The sequence below is a fragment of the Geotrypetes seraphini genome, chromosome 1 (genome assembly GCF_902459505.1).
Source record: "Geotrypetes seraphini chromosome 1, aGeoSer1.1, whole genome shotgun sequence".
Classification (NCBI taxonomy): Eukaryota; Metazoa; Chordata; class Amphibia; order Gymnophiona; family Dermophiidae; genus Geotrypetes; species Geotrypetes seraphini.
The window spans coordinates 125,307,233-125,327,633 of NC_047084.1; the positions used below are offsets into that span (position 1 = coordinate 125,307,233).

Below are 20,401 nucleotides of genomic sequence, written 5' to 3' on the forward strand. Positions count from 1 at the left end.
AGGTAGAAATATCCTTGAGTTATATTGTTACGCACAGACTGACCCCATCCAACCTATCACATTACAAGAAACATTTTACAAAGCCCCTGTGGGATACTAGGGTACTTGGTGATTCTGGGGTCTCAAGAACATTTTGGGGCCCTGCTACATTGACTGATAAGAACCCTTTGGCCCCTCCCACTCTATCCAGTTACACCATTTTATATTATTCTGGATCAGGGGTCATCATCCCTTCGACCACCCTCTGCACAAAGATGATCTGTTTTGCCATTAGTGAGGGAGTATTAGCCAGGTAACTAGTCAGTTCCCCTCACTGTACATAGGACTAGAAACCCTTCCTGCTTTCTCCACATGGAAACTAACACATCCCCTTTTGTCCCGCTGATGTTCTTGTTCAATTTCTCTGGGATGTCTATAGACCAAACAGAGCCCTGAGATCAGAAGGTGGAATGATGAATGCAATTGCTGAGGTGTCTCTCTGAAATATGTTTTTTTTATTCATTCCATTCTTCCAAGGGAGCTCAGAACGGTTTACATGAATTTATTCAGGTACTCAAGCATGCTTCCCTGTCTGTCCCGGTGGGCTTACAGTCTATCTAATGTACCTGGGGCAATGGGGGGGATTAAGTGTGGGTTTGAACCCACAACCCAAGGGTGCTGAGGCTGTAGCTTTAACCACTGCACCACACACTCCCCTACAATTATGTCCTGAAGAAAATGTTAAAAACCAAGAGACGATACAGCTTAGGATAAGTTTGATCTTCATGACATCAGTATTGGTCTTTGCAGTCTTCAAGTAGACAGTGAGTGAGTGAAGTTTGTTATTTTTAAGTTATTGATTTCAAATTATGTATGTTGTATTTTATGGAACCCACTTAGAGCAGGGTTGTCAGAGTCTCTCCTCGAGGGCCGCAATCCAGTCGGGTTTTCAGGATTTCCCCAATGAATATGCATGAGATCTATTTGCATGCACTGCTTTCATTGTATGCTAATAGATCTGGATTGCGGCCCTCGAGGAGGGACTTTGACACCCCTGGCGGTCTATCCATTTTGAAATAAATACTGTAGCTAGACCAAGACTGCCATGTCCCCATGCATGCTAACCCCCTTTGCTTACAGGTTGTTCCAGATACCCACCACCCTCTCAGTAAAGAAGGGTTTTCGGAGCTTGCATTCCTTCTTTATTCTCTTCACTTTCTTTCTTCTTTTCTTTGTTGTTAACCTCTTTCCACACAAAAGTGTAGACATAAAGTGACATTTTGATTGTTCTAACCTTATTAGAAGTTTTTGTTTAACCTTCTTTCCATACAATGAAGATAGAAACCCCATGCCTCTTATCTAACCGAGGTCTTTCCCCTATAGTCCTACTTTCTATGCAGTGAGAACATCAACAGTTCTTTCACCCGAGCATTCAGTACACAAATCAAACTATGAGAGGGAATTCACTGATCACTGAAATTGTTTGCAAGACCTAATCAGTGGATTTCGTCATCTTATTTCTTTGCAGGGACAGAGAAAGAGGATGCCGGAGATGATCTGCTTCTGGGATCGGTGGATGAATTTTGGTGGTTTCCTCATATGTGGAGTCACATGCAACCTCACCTCTTCCACAACGAGTCATCCCTAGTGGAGCAAATGATTCTCAACAAGAAATTTGCCCTAGTGAGTATATGGACTGAGTGGCATCATTGACATACAAACATAGTAACATAGTAAATGACGGTCCATCCAGTCTGCACACCAGTCATAGCCATCAAAAATTCATGATTAAATTAAGACGTCTCTTCTTTGATACGCCTAGAAAACAGACAGCAGATAAAAGCCATACGGCCTATCACTCTGTCCATCCTTCTTCTCTGCGTTCTTGATTTCGGATACAGTCCTGCTCTTCACCACCTCTATTGGGAGGCAGTTCCACACATCCACCATTATCCCAGGACAAGCAGGCAGGTATTCTCACTAGTGGGTGATGTCATCAGACAGAGCCCCGGTACGGACGTCTCACAAGCACGTGTTGCTTGTAGAAACTTAAAAGTTTCTAGATGCCCGCACCGCGCATGCGCCGGTGCCTTCCCGCCCGGAGGTCCGGGCGTGTCTCCTCAGTTCTTTTCTTTCCGCGGAGCTGAGAAGTTCAACTTCATCATGCGCTAGCTGAATTCAGTTAAATTTGCCTTCCTTGTCCGCGTTTTCGCTTTCTTTTAATTACAGTTAACAGTACTTTTCTTTTTCAGTTAAAAAAAAAAGAAGATTATTTCCTCCGGCGGGTCGAACGGGCCGGCCACGTGGCTCAGGCCCACTGGCTTCGACCTCGCGGCGGAGATTTTCCGGCCTATGTCCCAGCCAATCACCGGGTTTAAAAAGTGCAGCAAGTGCCAACGCGCAATTTCACTTACGGACCCTCACCGGCGCTGTTTGCAGTGTTTGGGCCCTGACCACATTCCGAAATCGTGCAGGCCTTGCTCTACCCTTACGGCACGCTCATTCAAACGGTGTTGCCTATTGTGGGAATCGATGTTCAAGATGGACGCAGCTAAGGATCCCTCAGCCTCCACTTCATCTGATACCTCCCCGGTTCGGGCGAAACCGGTATCGACCCCTCCTGCATCGAGTGTGGTGAAACCGGCATCGTTCATCCCGACACCATCCACGAGCTCGACGTCGGTGCCTGCCCCGGTCTCCTCGGTTCAGGTACCTCTTCCTTCCACAGTGCCACCAGTGGTCATCAAAGTGCCGAAAGCTACTAAGCAGAAGCACTTGACCTCGAAGGAGCGCGATGACCGTGCAGGAGGACCCCCTTTCGGTGCGGATCCCTCCTTATTGGCTTCGCTACGGTCCATGCTGGAAGCTCAATTCATTGAGCTCATGCAGACCATCGGACCCGGGCTCATCGCTGCCATACAGGGTGACCTCCCGGTACCGGTCCAAAGGGGCGGTCCGCCCCCTCCCCCTCCTCCACGCCGTTCGACCTCGAAAACCGACGAGGACGAACGGGGGAGGGCGGCGATGCCCATGCGGCAAGCCTCGCTTACCGATATGCCGCCATTAGAGCCCATTACGCCTCCACGCCAACATGGGACCAGACCTCCGATCGATACTCAAAGCCCTGGGCATAGTCAGGAAGAGTTCTTCCGTACTCCTTACCAGACTTGGGTAGCATCGCAAGAATCCGCATCGCAACCCCAGTTGCGATCCACCGCTTCCAGCCCTATCCACCACTTGGGGGCCTCGGGAGACCATGCGATGCACAGACGATCACGATCCCCGTCCCGCCACCGAGACGGGTACCGATCAAGACACTCATCCTGGCACTCTTCACGCCATTCGGAGGTGTCACCGCAGAAAAAACTGCAACGTATGGGATACTCCTCATCAGAGGTGTCCCCTCCGGAGGGACCGGAGTACGAGGAGACACCCGTACCCGACTCTCCTTGCCACTCCCCGATGTCCATGGACCCGGAGGCCTCTTCCTCCTCCAGCCCGTCCCACAGACCGACGCTGGCGGATCAATTGTCTTTCTCATCATTCCTCCGACAAATGGCGGATGATCTAGATGTGACCCTTGACACGGGCTCCCGATACTCCAAAGAGTATCTGGACACCATGCATTTACCTAACCCTCCAACGGAGTCGCTTCGGCTCCCCCTGCATAAATTGCTGGATCAGACCTTCATGCAGTGTTTCGAAACACCGTACTCCATACCGGCGATTCCCAGCAAACTCGATGCTCGATACCGCATCGTGCACCATAAAGGGTTTGAGGGCCCTCAACTCTCCCACCAATCCCTACTGGTCGAGTCCTCTCTTAAACGCTCTCATCCCTCTCAGGTCTATGCCTCTGTACCGCCGGGCCGAGAGGGGAGAACGATGGACAAATTTGGTAGAAAATTCTATCAAAACTCCATGATGGCGTCACGGGTGCTGAACTACAATTTCTTTTTCTCTTCCTATCTGGAGTTCTTCTTGCCGGTGCTCCGCAAGTTCACTCCGTTCATAGACACCCAAGCTCGATTCGAGTTCGAGGAAGTGGTAGCCTCCCTCTCCCAATTACGCCTCCAGCTGATGCAATCCTCCTTCGATGCATTCGAACTCTCGGCACGTGCTGCCGCAAGCGCGGTAGCCATGCGTCGCCTGGCATGGCTCCGTACAATCGATATGGATCCCAACCTCCAGGACAGACTCGCCAATGTACCATGTGCGGGAGCTGACCTGTTCGATGAGTCTATCGAAACTGTTACCAAGAAGCTGTCGGATCACGAAAAATCTTTTCAATCCATCCTGCGGCCCAAACCCAAACCTCAACAGTCTCGACCTTCCAGGCCACCCCTGATTTACCAGCGGCGTTACATGCCCAGACAAACGCCTGCTGCGAGACAACCTGCGAAGAGACAACCTCCCCAGAAGTCTCAGCAAAAACCTCAGCCACCGGCTGCACCTAAGGCTCCCCAGCCCTTTTGACTCCCCCCCTGGGAGCATAACCGACACCGTTCTGCACTCAGCCTCTCCCATAGGGGGCCGCCTCCATCTTTTTTACCATCGATGGGAGGCCGTAACCACGGACCTATGGGTCCTTACCATCATAAGAGAAGGATACTCTCTTCAATTCCATCGGGTCCCCCCGGACCATCCTCCAAGAGAGTATCCTTCAAGCTCGACACAGACCGCCCTTCTTCTTCAGGAAGTCCAAACCTTACTTCAGCTTCGGGCTGTCGAGCCGGTCCCGTCAGACCAATTGAACCGAGGGTTCTACTCCCGGTACTTCCTCGTCCCGAAGAAAACGGGCGACCTGCGACCCATTTTAGACCTTCGGGCCCTCAACAAGTTTCTGGTCAAAGAGAAGTTTCGCATGTTGACTTTGGCTTCTCTATACCCCCTCCTCGAGCAGAACGACTGGTTATGCTCCCTGGATCTCAAGGAGGCCTACACTCACATCCCCATTCACCCGGCCTCCCGAAAGTTCCTCAGATTTCGGGTGGGAAATCTGCACCTACAGTATCGAGTGCTACCATTCGGCCTCTCTTCGTCCCCCAGAGTCTTCACAAAGTGCCTGGTGGTAGTGGCCGCGGCACTCCGAGACAGGGGTCTACAGGTGTTCCCATACCTCGACGACTGGCTCATCAAGGCCCCGTCAGCCCCAGAGGTCACTTCGGCGGTCTTGGCTACAACCTACTTCCTCCAGAATTTGGGCTTCGAGATCAACTTTTCCAAGTCTCATCTACAACCCACCCAGTCCCTCCCCTTCATCGGAGCGGTCCTGGACACCACTCGACTCCGAGCATTCCTGCCTCTGCAACGCATGGAGTCTCTTCTTCATCTCTGCCAGTCGGTGTCTACTCGCCAAACCCTACCGGCGAGACAACTGATGGTGCTCCTGGGCCATATGGCCTCCACAGTACATGTGACACCCTTTGCCAGACTCCATCTCAGGATCCCCCAGTGGACCCTGGCATCACAGTGGAATCAGACGTCCGATCCACTATCCAAACACATCTTAGTCACACCTGCTCTTCGGCAGTCTCTACTTTGGTGGATGACCTCTTCGAATCTATCCAGAGGTTTGCTGTTGCATTCTCCCCCCCATCAGAAAGTTCTCACAACCGATTCGTCGAATTATGCATGGGGGGCCCACCTGGATGGTCTCCGCACCCAAGGATTCTGGACCAGTGCGGAAAGACTACACCAAATCAATCTACTGGAGCTCAGAGCCATCTTCAATGCGCTCCAAGCTTTCCAACACCTACTTCACGACATGGTGATCCTCATTCGCACAGACAATCAGGCCGCCATGTATTATATCAACAAGCAAGGAGGCACGGGCTCAGCCCTCCTTTGCCAGGAAGCTCTACGAGTCTGGGACTGGGCGGTGCGCCACAACGCCTTCCTCAGAGCTGTCTACATTCAGGGGGAGAACAACGTCTTAGCAGACAAACTAAGTCGTCTGCTACAACCGCACGAATGGACTCTCCATTCCAGCCCCCTTCACCAAATCTTCACACAATGGGGGACGCCTCAGATAGACCTCTTTGCGGCTCCCCACAACTCCAAACTGCCTCAGTTTTGCTCCAGGATCTACACTCCTCATCGCCTCGAGGCAGATGCTTTTCTACTGAACTGGGGGAAACGATTTCTATATGCGTTCCCACCATTCCCGCTGATCCAGAAGACTCTGGTCAAGCTGAAACTCGAACAGGCCACCATGATTCTAATAGCTCCTCGGTGGCCCAGACAACCTTGGTTCTCCCTCCTACTTCAACTCAGCAGCAGGGAACCAGTACCACTCCCAGTGTTTCCTTCACTACTTACTCAACATCAAGGATCACTGCTTCATCCCAACCTGCAGTCTCTCCACCTGACAGCTTGGTTCCTCTCAACGTAACCCCTCACCAATTCTCACAAGAAGTGAGGGAGGTCTTGGAAGCTTCCAGGAAGCCCGCCACTCGACAATGCTACTCCCAGAAATGGACTAGATTCTCCTCATGGTGTGTTTCTAAATCAAAGGAACCTCAGCGAGCTTCCTTATCCTCCGTGCTGGACTATCTCCTACACCTATCTCAATCTGGGCTCAAGTCTACATCCATACGAGTCCACCTGAGCGCTATTGCGGCGTTCCACCAGCCCCTACAAGGGAAACCCCTCTCGGCCCATCCGGTGGTTGCCAGATTTATGAAAGGACTCTTCCATGTTAACCCTCCTCTCAAACCACCCCCAGTAGTTTGGGACCTCAATGTAGTCCTTTCCCGTCTCATGAAGCCCCCGTTTGAACCACTCAACAGGGCCCCTCTTAAGTATCTCACCTGGAAAGTGCTTTTCCTTGTAGCCCTTACGTCCGCTCGCAGAGTCAGCGAACTCCAGGCATTGATGGCGGATCCACCATTCACAGTATTCCATCATGACAAGGTGGTCCTCCGCACTCACCCGAAATTCCTGCCTAAGGTGGTCTCCGAATTTCATCTCAACCAATCCATTGTACTTCCAGTATTCTTCCCTAAGCCCCATTCTCACCACGGAGAATCGGCCCTTCACACTCTAGACTGTAAACGTGCTTTGGCTTTCTACCTGGATCGCACCAAGCCACACAGAACCACTCCTCAACTTTTTGTCTCCTTCGACCCTAATAAGTTGGGAAGACCCGTATCAAAGCGCACCATCTCTAATTGGATGGCGGCTTGTATCTCTTTCTGCTATGCCCAGGCTGGATTATCGCTTCCTTGTAAGGTCACAGCCCATAAGGTCAGAGCAATGGCAGCCTCAGTAGCATTCCTCAGATCAACACCAATCGAGGAAATTTGTAAGGCTGCCACCTGGTCCTCGGTTCACACATTCACCTCGCATTATTGTCTGGATACTCTCTCCAGACGGGATGGACAGTTTGGCCAAACAGTATTGAAAAATTTATTCTCTTAAGTCGCCAACTCCCCCTCCATCCCACTGAGGTTAGCTTGGAGGTCACCCACTAGTGAGAATACCTGCCTGCTTGTCCTGGGATAAAGCAATGTTACTTACCGTAACAGTTGTTATCCAGGGACAGCAGGTAGCTATTCTCACGTCCCACCCACCTCCCCTGGGTTGGCTTCTCAGGCTAGCTACCTGAACTGAGGAGACACGCCCGGACCTCCGGGCGGGAAGGCACCGGCGCATGCGCGGTGCGGGCATCTAGAAACTTTTAAGTTTCTACAAGCAACACGTGCTTGTGAGACGTCCGTACCGGGGCTCTGTCTGATGACATCACCCACTAGTGAGAATAGCTGCCTGCTGTCCCTGGATAACAACTGTTACGGTAAGTAACATTGCTTTCTTTCCATAGGTTACTCCTGAGTCTATCCCCTTTCACCTTCTTCCTTTGCTCCATTTCTCCTCTTTCTGATCTGAAGAAAGGTTTCCTTCAAAAGCTAATCATAAAATGCATTTAGTTAGTCTAGTGAAAAAGATATCACCTTATTTCCTTTATGTTTTTGTTTTACTTATTTAATTTTCTATACTGTTCGCCCAGGAGAGCTCAGAATGTGTATGGCCGTTTGGTGGAGGATGGGCAGGGGAGGGCTTCAATGGCTGGGAGGGTGTAGATGGGCTGGAGTAAGTCTTAACAGAGATTTCGGCAGTTGGAACTCAAGCACAGTACCGGGTAAAGCTTTGGATTCTCGCCCAGAAATAGCTAAGAAGAAAAAAAAAAAAATTTAAATTGAATCAGGTTGAGCAGACTGGATGGACCATTCGGGTCTTTATCTGCCGTCATCTACTATGTTACTATGTTACTATGTTATTCAGGTACTCAAGCATTTTTCCCTGTCTGTCCTGATGAGCTCACAATCTTTCTAATGTACCTAGAGAAATGGGGGGATTAACCTTTTCGTATCGTGTGTCCCAGATGACGGGACATTCCAAAAATGACATGGACAGTGGATAAACAGTCTGTATGGACTAATAAAGAGCCAGGAACACAAAATATTTGAATTTACAGACTTATGACTTATTTACATAGCCGTAAATGATAATGGTGAATAATACAAAACATTGCTAAAATAATTACAATTGGAACCAGCGTAACGTAAAATTGATTACGATAGGAAAAGGTTAAGTGACTTGTTCAGGGTCAAAAGGAGCAGTGTAGGTTTGAACCCACAGGGTGCTAAGGTTGTAGCTTTAACCAAAGTGCCACACTCTCCCCCTTTCTATATATTACCTTGAAAAATGGACTAACATGACCACTACACCATTTTCCTCTTTCAATTGAAAGAAGCCCACCTCTTTTGGATTTATACTGCAGAAATATATAACATAAAAACATGATGGCAGATAAAGGCTAAATGGCCCATCTAGTCTGCCCATCCACAGTAACCATTATCTCTTCCTCTCTCTAAGAGATCCCATATGCCTATCCCACGCTTTCTTAAATTCAGACACAGTCTCTTCTCTACCACCTCTTCTGGGAGAGTGTTCAATGCATCTACCACACTTTCTGTAAAAAAGTATTTCCTTAGATTACTCCTGAGCCTATCACCTCTTAACTTCATCCCATGTCCTCTCATTCCAAAGCTTCCTTTCAAATGAGATTTGACTCATACACATTTACATCTCCCCTCTCCCACCTTTCCTCCAAAGTATACAGATTGAGATCTTTAAGTCTGTCCCCATACACCTTATGATGAAGACCACCCACCATTTTAGTAGCCTTCCTCTGGACCGACTCCATCCTTTTTCTATCTCTTTGAAGGTGCGGCCTCCAGAATTGTACACAATATTCTAAATGAGGTCACACCAGAGTCTTATACAGGGGCATCAATACCTCCTTTTTTTCTACTAGCTGTACCTCTCCCTATGCAACCTAGCATCCTTCTAGCTTTCGCTGTCACCTTTTCAACCTGTTTGGCCACCTTAAGATCATCACAGGGAAATACTTTTAAAAACCAATAGGAGGAAAGTTGTTTTTTTCACTTGGAGAATAGTTAAGCTCTGGAACGCGTTGCCAGAGGTTGTGGTAAGAGTGGATAGCGTAGCTGGTTTTAAGAAAGGTTTGGACAATTTCTGGAGGAAAAGTCCATAGTCTGTTATTTAGAAAGACATGGGGGAAGCCTCTGCTTGTCCTGGATCGTTAATATGGAATGTTGCTACTGAGCAGGTGCAGAAAAGAATGAGAAATGATGCAAATATTTCCAAAGATATTGGTTTTATCTTTAATTATTTTATTAATTTTTCAAATGACATACCAAGTAATCACTTGTACAGAAAGCAAGTTAGTAAAGATATGACCTATATCCAATATAAATCAAGTTCAATCCAAATAAAAGAAAAACTAAATACAGAAAATTATTTCAACCAACTCAACTCAAGTCCTCAAAATGTGGATCCAAGATTACATTAAAGCGAGCAAAAAGAAATTATTATTAGAAGATAAAATACAGACAACACTGAGAAATGGGCAGATATATAATTATGGAGCTGTTGATTTCTCTTTATCCAGTCGAGACATAGCCAGAAAAGCTGTTAACTGTTGTGGTTCAAAGAAAACATATTTAAGTGATCGGTAGCAAAGGATGTCTCAAGTAAAATGTTGCTCCCAGTGAAGTGACTCCAGGTTTCAACAACAAAAATTCTCTACATCGCTTTTGAGTTTCTCTGGAGAGATCAGGAAACATTTGTATTTTGCAACCAAGGAACTCTTTCTGTCTATTACAGTCTCAATAACCATGTTTTTTATCTATAGCGAGAGCTACGGTCAGAATCATTGTAGAAGGTACAACTGTTTCTCTATCTGAAGTTTCTAACAATTCAGAAACATTCAATAATGCTTGGTTTGATACTTTAACTTGCGTTTGAGCCCCTTCTTTATTTGGCAAGTAATACACTTGAACAAATGGTGGTAAAGTTTCTTCTGAAACTTGCAAAGTTTCTAACAAGTATTTCCTAAGCATTTCCCTAGGAATAACCGAAGTCAATCTAGGGAAATTTATTAATCTCAAATTATTATTCCGGGAATTGTTTTCAAGTGTCTCCAATTTCTTCCTTAAATTAATTTGTCTTTAATTAGGGACTCCTGTACTTGTTTAGTCATAGAAATTTCTTGATCAAGCTTTTGGATTGTAGTCTTTGAAACAGTATATTGGTTTTATTAATTATCAACACAACTATCAAAAGGCTATTTGCATCATGGGGGGTTTTCCCGAAGCCAAAATATGGCATTTCTAGCAAAAAAAAAACCCAACTCTATACTAGTTGTTCATCAATATATACCTTACATGACGACATCCCTTCACTAACATCTGACTGGTCAAAAATATTTGCTTCCATATAAGGCTTGCTTCTATACCTTCATATGGGCGTGTCACCAAAGCATTCCTAAAAATTACATTCTTATACTAAGTTTGCATGATTTATAAAAAAGAAATACAAAACCAAATATATTGGAATATACTCACAAAAGATCATTCATACAGACAGCTTTAAACCCTTTCTGTTAGTCAGCCTGCATCTCTGTGCTGATAAGTCTGTGTCCCTTTGTTAGACAAGAAGAAGGAGAGACCTTCACAGAGTAGGAAAAGTTGCTTAAGGTCCAAAAGGTTAAACCACAGATGTAGTCTTCTCAGAATTAAAATATATAAAATACAATGTTCAAAGTAAAATATATTCTAATCTACACTTGTTACTTGAAACAAGTAAATTCCTAATGTATAGTTTTAACGGCTTACTAAAACTTAATCCTGGATCTACATCAGGGCCTCTTGGAATGTAAGGCAACCAGGTCAAAGGCCACCTCCTGTCTGCCTGTACTTCCCTAAGGACCTCCCCAGACCAGACTGGACACACATTTGAACAATGAAACCTTATGAAACTTAAGCTTTGCCATCTGGAGTGAATTTGCTATGGCGCTTATCAATCACGCTAATGTCCTAGCCTGCATTCCTGTTCCTTCCAGCACATAACACCTGTGGGTTTTCCAAATCAATATGTTAAGTTCCCATCTTTTGCCTCTCTGCTTGTTAATATTATGACTTATCCAATATTCTGGTTTTATATACATAAGTATAGCCACTAATTACACATTCTCACCTGCTCTTGGATTAGGCCTTATCTATCAACAGGTTTTTCTAACTAGTGATTCCTGTGCAATGTGAGAAAGTGGAATGGCTGAATGTTTTTTTTTATTTCATGTTTGCTCATTTCACCAAAACCTACCTGTCCAGGTTAATAAGCTGGCCCTCGCCAAGCTTATTTAAGGCACGGAACTACTTCACTACTCCTTGGGTTTTTGCCAGGTACTAAGGACCTGGATTGGCCACCGTGAGAACGGGCTACGGGGCTTGATGGACCATTGGTCTGACCCAGTGAGGCTATTCTCATGTTCTTATAATCACACCCAAGTCCCGCTCTTCTGTTGTGCACATAAGTTCTTCACCCCCTAAACCAGGGGTAGGGAACTCCGGTCCTCGAAAGCCGTATTCCAGTGGGGGTTTTCAGGATTTCCCCAATGAATATGCATTGAAAGCAGTGCATGCAAATAGATCTCATGCATATTCATTGGGGAAATCCTGAAAACCCCACTGGAATACGGCTTTCGAGGACCGGAGTTCCCTACCCCTGCCCTAAACTGTTCCATTCCTTTGGGTTTTTGCAGCCCAAATGTATCTCTATCATATCTCCCACGCCTACCTTTCTTCCAAAGATCTTTAAGTCTGTTCTCATATGTCTTATGAGAAGACCGTTGACCATTTTAGTAGAGTAGCTGCCCTCTGGATGAACTCTATTTTGAAGGTCTCCAGAATTGCCCCCAGAATTTATACCGAGGCATTAATACCTCCTTTTTCCTGCTGGCCATTCTTCTCTCTCTGCTCCCAAAATCCTTCTGGCTTTTACCGTCACTTTTTCAATCTGTTTGGCCACTTTACTTTCATTGAAATTGATCACCCCCAGATTCTATTCTTATTGCTTATTCTGTGCTTGCAGCCTAAATGGATGACTCTGCATTTCATTTAGCCGAATTGTAGACCATTCTTTAAACTTGGCTAGATCTCTCCTTCTAGAGTATTTACCCTGTTGCAGATTTTGGTATCATCCATAGAGTTAATACTTTTCCCAACAGTCTGTGCTGCGTGACTAGGCTTTCCTATGCCAGGTTGCCAGGTGCTGATGTTCTGGAGGCAGAATTTAAAAGTTGTGATTATGATTTTTATGGGGGTGGGGGGTCGGTAATCACTGGGGTAGTGGGGGAGGGTCTGTGCTATGTCTTTGCAGTGCTTATCTGGTCACTTTAGGTTGGTTTTTGTGACTTAGACCATGTCTTAAATGGTCTAAGTCACAACGTCCAAGTTTCGTCTATGCTGTGTTGTGAAACGTTTGGTTATATATGCAGTACAACTAAGTCTAAGCCGGCCCACGTCCCACCCAATTCCCGCCCTTGACACTCCTCCTGAAATGCCCCATTTAGCTTTGGTCGTTCAGCGGCACTGTGAAGGCCTAGGTCGTTTTTAAATACGTCCAAAAGCCGGTTTTATTATTGGCACTTGGACATATTTTGACAATGTTCGTCCAAGTGCCGACTTAGGCCGTTTTTTGGACGTTTTTCACTTTCGATTATGAGCCCCTTGGTCTTTGATAGGCATTTAATCAAATTTTTAAATAAACTTGGAACCTATGACTTTATAATATTGACCAACAGTTCATATATGAATATTTATATCAATTTATGCCGAAACAAAACCCAAATAAGTAAAAAAGGATTTATAATGTTAAAACGGAAACATATGTTTGGCATAATCTATGTCAAGAGTGTTGGACATGACTGAGTTATTGAACGTCTGCTTGATATAGATTGAATCGTGTCCAACAGCTGGTACTTGACATAGATTATGTTTCCGTTTTTAACGTTCTAAATCCTTTTTGGCTTATTTGGGTTTCTTTCAGCATAAACTGATTTAAATCAACTGTTCATATATGACACAAAGGGCTCCTTTTACTAAGCTGCGGTTGCGTTTTTAGCACGCTAACCCGGCGCTATGCGCCAAAAATGAACACCAGCTCAATGGTGGCGTTAGCATCTAGCACACGCAGTAATTTAGCATGCGCTAAGCGTGTGCTAAAAATGCTACCGCAGCTTAGTAAAAGGAGCCCAAAGTCATAGGTTGGAATTATTTATCTATTTCTTGTGTGGCTTTTGTAATATTAATTTTAATTTGTATATATATTTTGGTATGTCTTATAAACCCTGAAACACGGCCGTGTCTGGTCCTTTTCTTCTTATTAAACTTTACATTTGAATGAATCTTCCCATCGTTTGGGACTTACATGGAAACCTTTCTCTCGTTGTTTCTTCATTTTGAAAAATGCCCTAAACAAATTCATGAGATCCAGCTGCTGCTTTTCTAGGTCTTCATTTTTTTTCATATTTTTTAGCCTCTAAAGTAAACTCTTCTTTATATGACTCAATAAATTGTTCCTCCTACTTCACAGAATGACAAGGAAAGGAAATTGCATGGAGAGGATATTAAAAGAGCATTAACATTTCTCCTCATCAGCACTTGTTTCTTCGGATGCTCAAAGCGTGTTTTGAATGGACAAATAAGAGAACTCTGAGCTTCCAAAATCTCCTTTGCAAGACTGATTAGGTGAAATTTTATGTGGATAAGTGCATGTAGAGAAGAATACCCCAAATTATAGCTCTATAATGCTAGGTTCCACATTATCCCCCATCTTCTACAAAGCCACATGGTAACGGCCCCGAAGCCTACAGAGATTTAAAGGGCTTCGGGGATGTTGCCACACGGCTTTGTAGAAGAGGGGGTAAGAGTCACCACCAGGGCAAAAGATCTAGTCGTCATTGTAGCCAACAGATTGAAATCTGCTCTATGCGCAAAGAAATGTCAGGGATTACACTATTCAAAAAGGATTAGAGAATAAATCAAAGAATATCATAATACTGTGCCTCTGTGTCACTCTATGGAACAACTCACCTTGATTACTCTGTGCAATTGTGACCACCACATCTCAAAAAAAGATACAGTGGAATTAGAAGAGGAACAGAAAATGTAACCAAAATAATTACGGAAATGGAATGTCTAAAACAGTAGCGTACCTAGCATATGTGACACCCGGGGTCCATCATTTTTTGCCCCCCCCCCCCAATCTGTACAAAAAACATGATTTTTAGTAACAAGCCACACGTCACACATGAGTACCTAGGAAAAGGCAGCATCTTACATACTGCAGTGAGCAGTACATCAATACACCCATTGTAAAACTAAACAAGCCAGACTAGTACAGATCAATCCTACACCGTCAATCCTAACAGAAAACCATGTCTTTCGAACACACAGAACACAGAAAACACCTTCGCCTAGTATGAAATGTCATCACACACTAACCCCTCTCCCTTTTACAAAACTGTAGTGTGGATTTTAGCCACGGTGGTAACAGCTCTAACGCTCATAGAATTCTGAGCATGGCTCACCACGGCTGGCACTAAAAAAACGCTCCATAGTTTTGTAAAAGGGGGGATAAAATAGAAATACACAGACAAATGTTAAATTGAACCAGCAAGAAGCTGGACTCTGCATAAAATGCAATACCACAGAAACAGTGACATATGTCTCCTAAAGCAATAAATAAATAAAAAATGTTTGTTCTACCTTTGTCTTCTCTGGTTTCTGCTTTCCTCATCTTCTTGTTACTGTCTTCCTTCTATCCACTGTCTGCCATCTCTCTGCCCCTCCCTATATGGCATCTTCTCTCCTTCAATGCCCCTTCCAGAAACAGTATGCCTCCCCCTTTCATCTCTCCTCTAGACCCCCCCCCCCTTTGGTCTGGCATCCATCATCTTCCCTCTGTTTCCTCATGGTCTGGCATCTTTCTCCTTTCATCTCTCTTTCCCCCCCCCCCCGGGGTTTTTAGCATCTCTCTCTTCTCATTTCCTCCGCTCAGATCTGATATCTCTGTCTCCTTCCCCGTTCTCTGGCATCTCTCTCTTCCCTTTCCTTTCTCTGATCTTCCTTCTTTATTTTCTGCCTCCGTTTAAATTAAAATTCTTTCTTACTATGCAATCCGCAGTTTCCCTCTTTTCACTATGTCTACCCATAGCATGCCACCCCATTCCTTCACCCCTCCACTATCTCACTAACTCTATCTTCTTCCCCCATCCAGCATATGCCCTTTTTCTTTATCCTTCCTTCCATCCAATATGTGTTCTCTTTCTCCACTTCCATTCAGCATTTGCTCTCCCTTCTCCCTACTTCCATCATCTGACCTCTTCTCTCTCCCCTTTCTACCCACTTCCATCATCTGCCCCTTTTCTCAATCTCTCCATCCACCACAGGCCCATCTTTCTCCCTTCCTCACCTTTCCGATTTTGGCAACAAGATCTGCAATGCCCCCCCTCTCCTCCCCGTACAACAGGCCCGGTCTGACAAACCTCCCTGCCCTGTGGCCGGCGATGTCTAAACTGCCTTCTTACAGCAGCCGGAGCGTTGTAGTTGCATATGACTGCCGTAAAGGTCGTCTCTGATGCAACTTCCAGTTGTGTCAGAGATGACCTTTACGGCAGCCACACACAGCTTCAATGCTCTAGCTCAGGGTTGCCCACACTTTATGGGCTTGCGAGCTACTTTTAAAATTACCAAGTCAAAATGATCTACCAACAATAAAATTTTAAATAAACACAAAGCACACCGTACGCTGAGAAAATGTTAATTATCATTCCTATTCTGGGTTTTTTTCAAAGAGGTCAAAGCAGATGACTCTATGCACTGTCACCTCAGTAACAACCATACAAAAATAGACAAATACCCACCCCCCTCCCTTTTTACTAAACCACAATAGCAGTTTTTAGCGCAGGGAGCTGCGCTGAATGCCCAGGGCATTAATTAATTCCTGGACATCGCAAGAGTAATAAGCTTGATCAAAAACTCCGTCAGAACTAAATGGGGGCGGTCCAGTTCATCCAATATTTTCTTAATCACTGCAATCATTTCATCCTGAGGAATACAGGTGTAAAGGGACTTAATATCCAGGGTGACAAGAAATGTCACATCCTGAATTTGATCAAAGCCATTCAGATCTTTCAAAAATTGTGTAGTATCTTGGAGATATGAAAGAATAGATGAAATCAGAGGAGCCAAAAATGCATCTGTATATTGGCATACTCTTTCCAAAATGGAGCCGTCCCAGAGGATTGTTAAGGCTCTTATGAACTTTCGGGAGGAAATTCAAAACAGGAACTTGAAAAGTTAGCACTGTCAAGAATTTTTTTAAGGGGCTGTCAAAACCCCCAATTTTCTGTCTTCATTAACAGTAACCAAAAGATCAGCCATGATGAAATCTGAAAGATCCTGGAGGAGTTCACTATATACGGCGGTGTAACACCCTTTTCAGCTACAGTGGCAAAATAACGCTTAGAATTTAGGAAGTTGTTTGGGATGTGAACTTTTCATCACCCCCTCGTAATTGGTTATGCTCACATTTATATTGTGCAATGGAACATACCGTTAGAAATATAACCACTTTCCATTGTCAGTTTGGTATTTGCGAGATGGGGTTGGAGGACAAAACCAATGGGGGATTAAGAGCAGGGCAGGATTAATTCTTCAAGGGCCCCTAGGCACACAAGTACACTGGGCCCCCTAGCCCTGCCCCGCCAATGTCCCCCGCCCATCTGTCTTCTTCTTTATTTCTTTATTTCCACTTGTATTTCTTTCTTTCTTTTTTTTAATTCAAAACAAACAAAGATTAGTATGCCAGTGAACAGGTTTTCTTCTAAGCAACCCCCAAACATCTCTGAATAAATCCCCCTTCCTTCCCTTCCCACCTACTTACCCTGGAATTTAACTCTGAACCCTTTCCATGCATATATGAAAGTGTTCAAATATTTGTAAAGCAGTAATACTATCCAAAATATAAGTCTATATTAATAACCAAGGTTACACCGCCTCTCAACTGCCTCACTCTACGTCAACCAACTGTAACTCATATGTATAAACAACCAAATCTGTAACTCCTCTAGTACATTCCACTCCATGTATGTTAACTTACACAGAACAACAAGGCAAGCAGTCCACCAAAGAATCCAACATGAAACAAAAGAAAATAAGGAGATTCAAATCAGGTTCATTCAAGGTGCTCCCAAGAACCATGCCTGATGCATTTCGCCAAACAAGGCTAGTCAATGCTAACAAAAAACCATGTCTTTCATACAAACAGAACACAGAAAACACCTTTGCCTAGTATGGAATAAGTAATCGCAAACTAACCTCTCCCCCTTTTTACAAAACTGTAGGTTGGTTTTTAGCCACAGCCAGCACTAAAAAAATGCTCTACAGTTTTGTAAAAGGGGGGGATAAACTAGAAATACGTAGACAAAGGTTAAATAAAACCACCAAGACGCTGGACTCTGCATACAATGCAACACCACAGAAACAGCAATGCATGTCCCCTAAAGCAAAAAAATAAATAAATAGAAAATTTTTTTCTACCTTTGTCTTGTCTGGTTTCAGCTCTCCTCATCTTCTTGTCACTCTTTTCCTTTCATCTTCTGTCCTTCTGTGCCACTTCCAGAACTGTATAACGCCCTCTTCCATCTTTCCCTTAACTCCCATTGGTCTGGAATACATCTTCTTCCATTCCCTCCTCCAATGGTCTGGCATCTCTCTCCTCTCCTCTTCTTCCCTTCCCTCTCCCACACCCACACCCCATGGTCTGGAATTTCACTCTCTCCTCTCCCTTCCCCCCACTTCCATCAGCATCAGCCCCCTTTCTTTCCCTCCAACCCAATTCCATCCAGTATCCTTCCCCCTTTCCCTGCACACCAATTCCATCAGCATCTGCTCCCTTTCTGTCCCTCCAACCCAATTCCATCCAGTATCCTTCCCCCTATCCCTGCATCCCAATTCCAACAGCGTCTACCCTCTTTCTTTCCCTTCAACCCAATTCCATCCAGTATCCTTCCCCTTATATCTCTCCCCTTCCCCTGCATACCAATTCCATCAGCATCTGCCCCTTTCTCTCTTTCCACCACCCTTCTAGGTCAGAGGAGGCCCACTGAAGAAACAGAGGACCCAGTGGGTTTTTTTTCCTTGGCAATGCGGGCCCCCCAGGAAAAATTGGCAATGCTGGGGCCTCCCCCCAAAAAAAGATTGGCAGCGCTGGGCTCCCCTGGAAAGATCGGCAGCGCTGCCCCCCCCAGGAGATCGACAACACTGCCCTCCCCTGGCATCGCCATCAACCAACCTGAATAAGTGACGTCGGAGGGGGTGGACTGGCAGATGCAAAGAGTTGCTGCAAGGTCCCGTGATGACTGCGTCTGCCGGTCCAACCCCTCTGACATCACTTACCTCTTCCCTGAGCAGAGCCGGCAGACACAGTCATCAAGGGACCTTGCAGAAATTATTTGCATCTGCCAGTCCACCCCCTCCGATGTCATTTATTCAGGTTGGTTGATGGCGATGCCGGGGGATGGCGGTGTTGTCAATCTCCTGGGGGGGGCCCCAGCGCTGCCGATCTTTTCCGGGGGGCCCACGTTGCCAAGGGAAAAAAAACCAAAATGAGTCCTCTGTTTTATCGGGCCCCCCTGACAACTTCGGGCCCTACGCACGTGCCTAGTTGGCCTATTGGTTAATCCTGCCCTGATTAAGAGGTCTAATCCTCTGTAAATCCTTCAGTAAAGTGTGACTCAATAGCAGTTGTTTACCAAAACCCAAATGTGCTTGGTAGCAGGTGTAACTCCTGACATCGATTTATTAGGATATAGACATTTAATCCTCTTTATGAAATGGGGACTAAGGGAGGGATTCTTCAAGGTGCAGTAAAAGATCGTCCTTTACTGCACTTTGATGCCCCATGGGATTTTGCAACCTGCAGGATCTCAATATTGCTGAATCCCACCCTACAAGAATAACATTGCTTGCGAGCCACCTCGTAAGCAGCATTATTCCCGCTGCCTGGGACTATCGGGCCATAAAGTTGTGGCCTTGTGCTCCTGGGCCAGAAATAGAGGGTTTCCTGAGTCCTGCCTGCACCACCCCAACTAACCCCCTCACACACAAGTCTCAACACCCCAAGGGCTATCTGTTAAAGACCATTGGTGGTCCATGGTGGGATCTGGAGGTCCAGGGGATTGTCCAGGGTCTGGGGAGGTCCAGCGGATCTTTGCACAGGAGCGAGACCCAGTCACTTCTGCCCAATCTGGTACCTTCCTGAAAAGGTGCCCCTAGCAGTAGTCATGGCATTTTGAAGAAAGTGCGGGACTGGGCAGGAGTGATTGAGCTTCACTCATGCCCGAAGAGCCTACAGACCCCCTAGACAAGTCCCTGGACCCTATATGATGATATTCAGTTTTTGTATCCGGATAACATCCTGACAAAATTAGGCCAGAAAATTGTTCTCTCCATAATCCTGGCACTGGCAACATTTTATGCACTTCAATGCCAGTTGCAAGACAGATAACAGTACTGAGTATGCTTATTTTAGTTATCATTGTCAGTTGGCATTTAAAAACAACACTGACCATAGCAGCTGAATATTGAGTGTAAAGGTTTATCCATATGAATTCCAGAGTTACTTAAAGCAACCTCTAAGTTCTTGCTTATTTCAGGAGCATGGCATTCCCACTGACATGGGCTATGCGGTGGCTCCCCATCATTCTGGGGTCTACCCAGTACACCTTCAGCTCTATGAGGCCTGGAAGAAGGTCTGGGGGATCCGAGTCACCAGCACAGAGGAGTATCCACATCTGAAACCCGCACGCTACCGGCGTGGCTTCATCCACAAAAACATTATGGTAAGCCAGAATCCTTTTCACCATACTGGACTTGTCAATGGCCAGAGACAAGATTTAGCCCATTGTTTAGAGGCTTCCCTCTGTCCTTTAGAATACCCAATCGTTTGTGTTCTTCAATTCATATATCACATTTACAAATTCACTCAAAGA

At 45.5% G+C, this 20,401-nt stretch overlaps 1 protein-coding gene across 4 annotated transcripts in view; it reads left to right on the plus strand.

The window, feature by feature from the left end:
• LOC117357382 (bifunctional heparan sulfate N-deacetylase/N-sulfotransferase 3-like) overlaps nucleotides 1–20,401 on the plus strand; it is a 278,317-nt gene that overhangs the window by 129,353 nt on the left and 128,563 nt on the right. For 3 of the 4 annotated variants that reach the window (XM_033937877.1, XM_033937867.1, XM_033937886.1), the window contains 2 exons: nucleotides 1,508–1,662; nucleotides 20,066–20,251. In XM_033937877.1, coding sequence (XP_033793768.1) covers nucleotides 1,508–1,662; nucleotides 20,066–20,251 — 341 coding nt within the window. The remainder of the gene's footprint in view (nucleotides 1–1,507; nucleotides 1,663–20,065; nucleotides 20,252–20,401) is intronic. The other variant, XM_033937894.1, reaches the window with a different exon arrangement.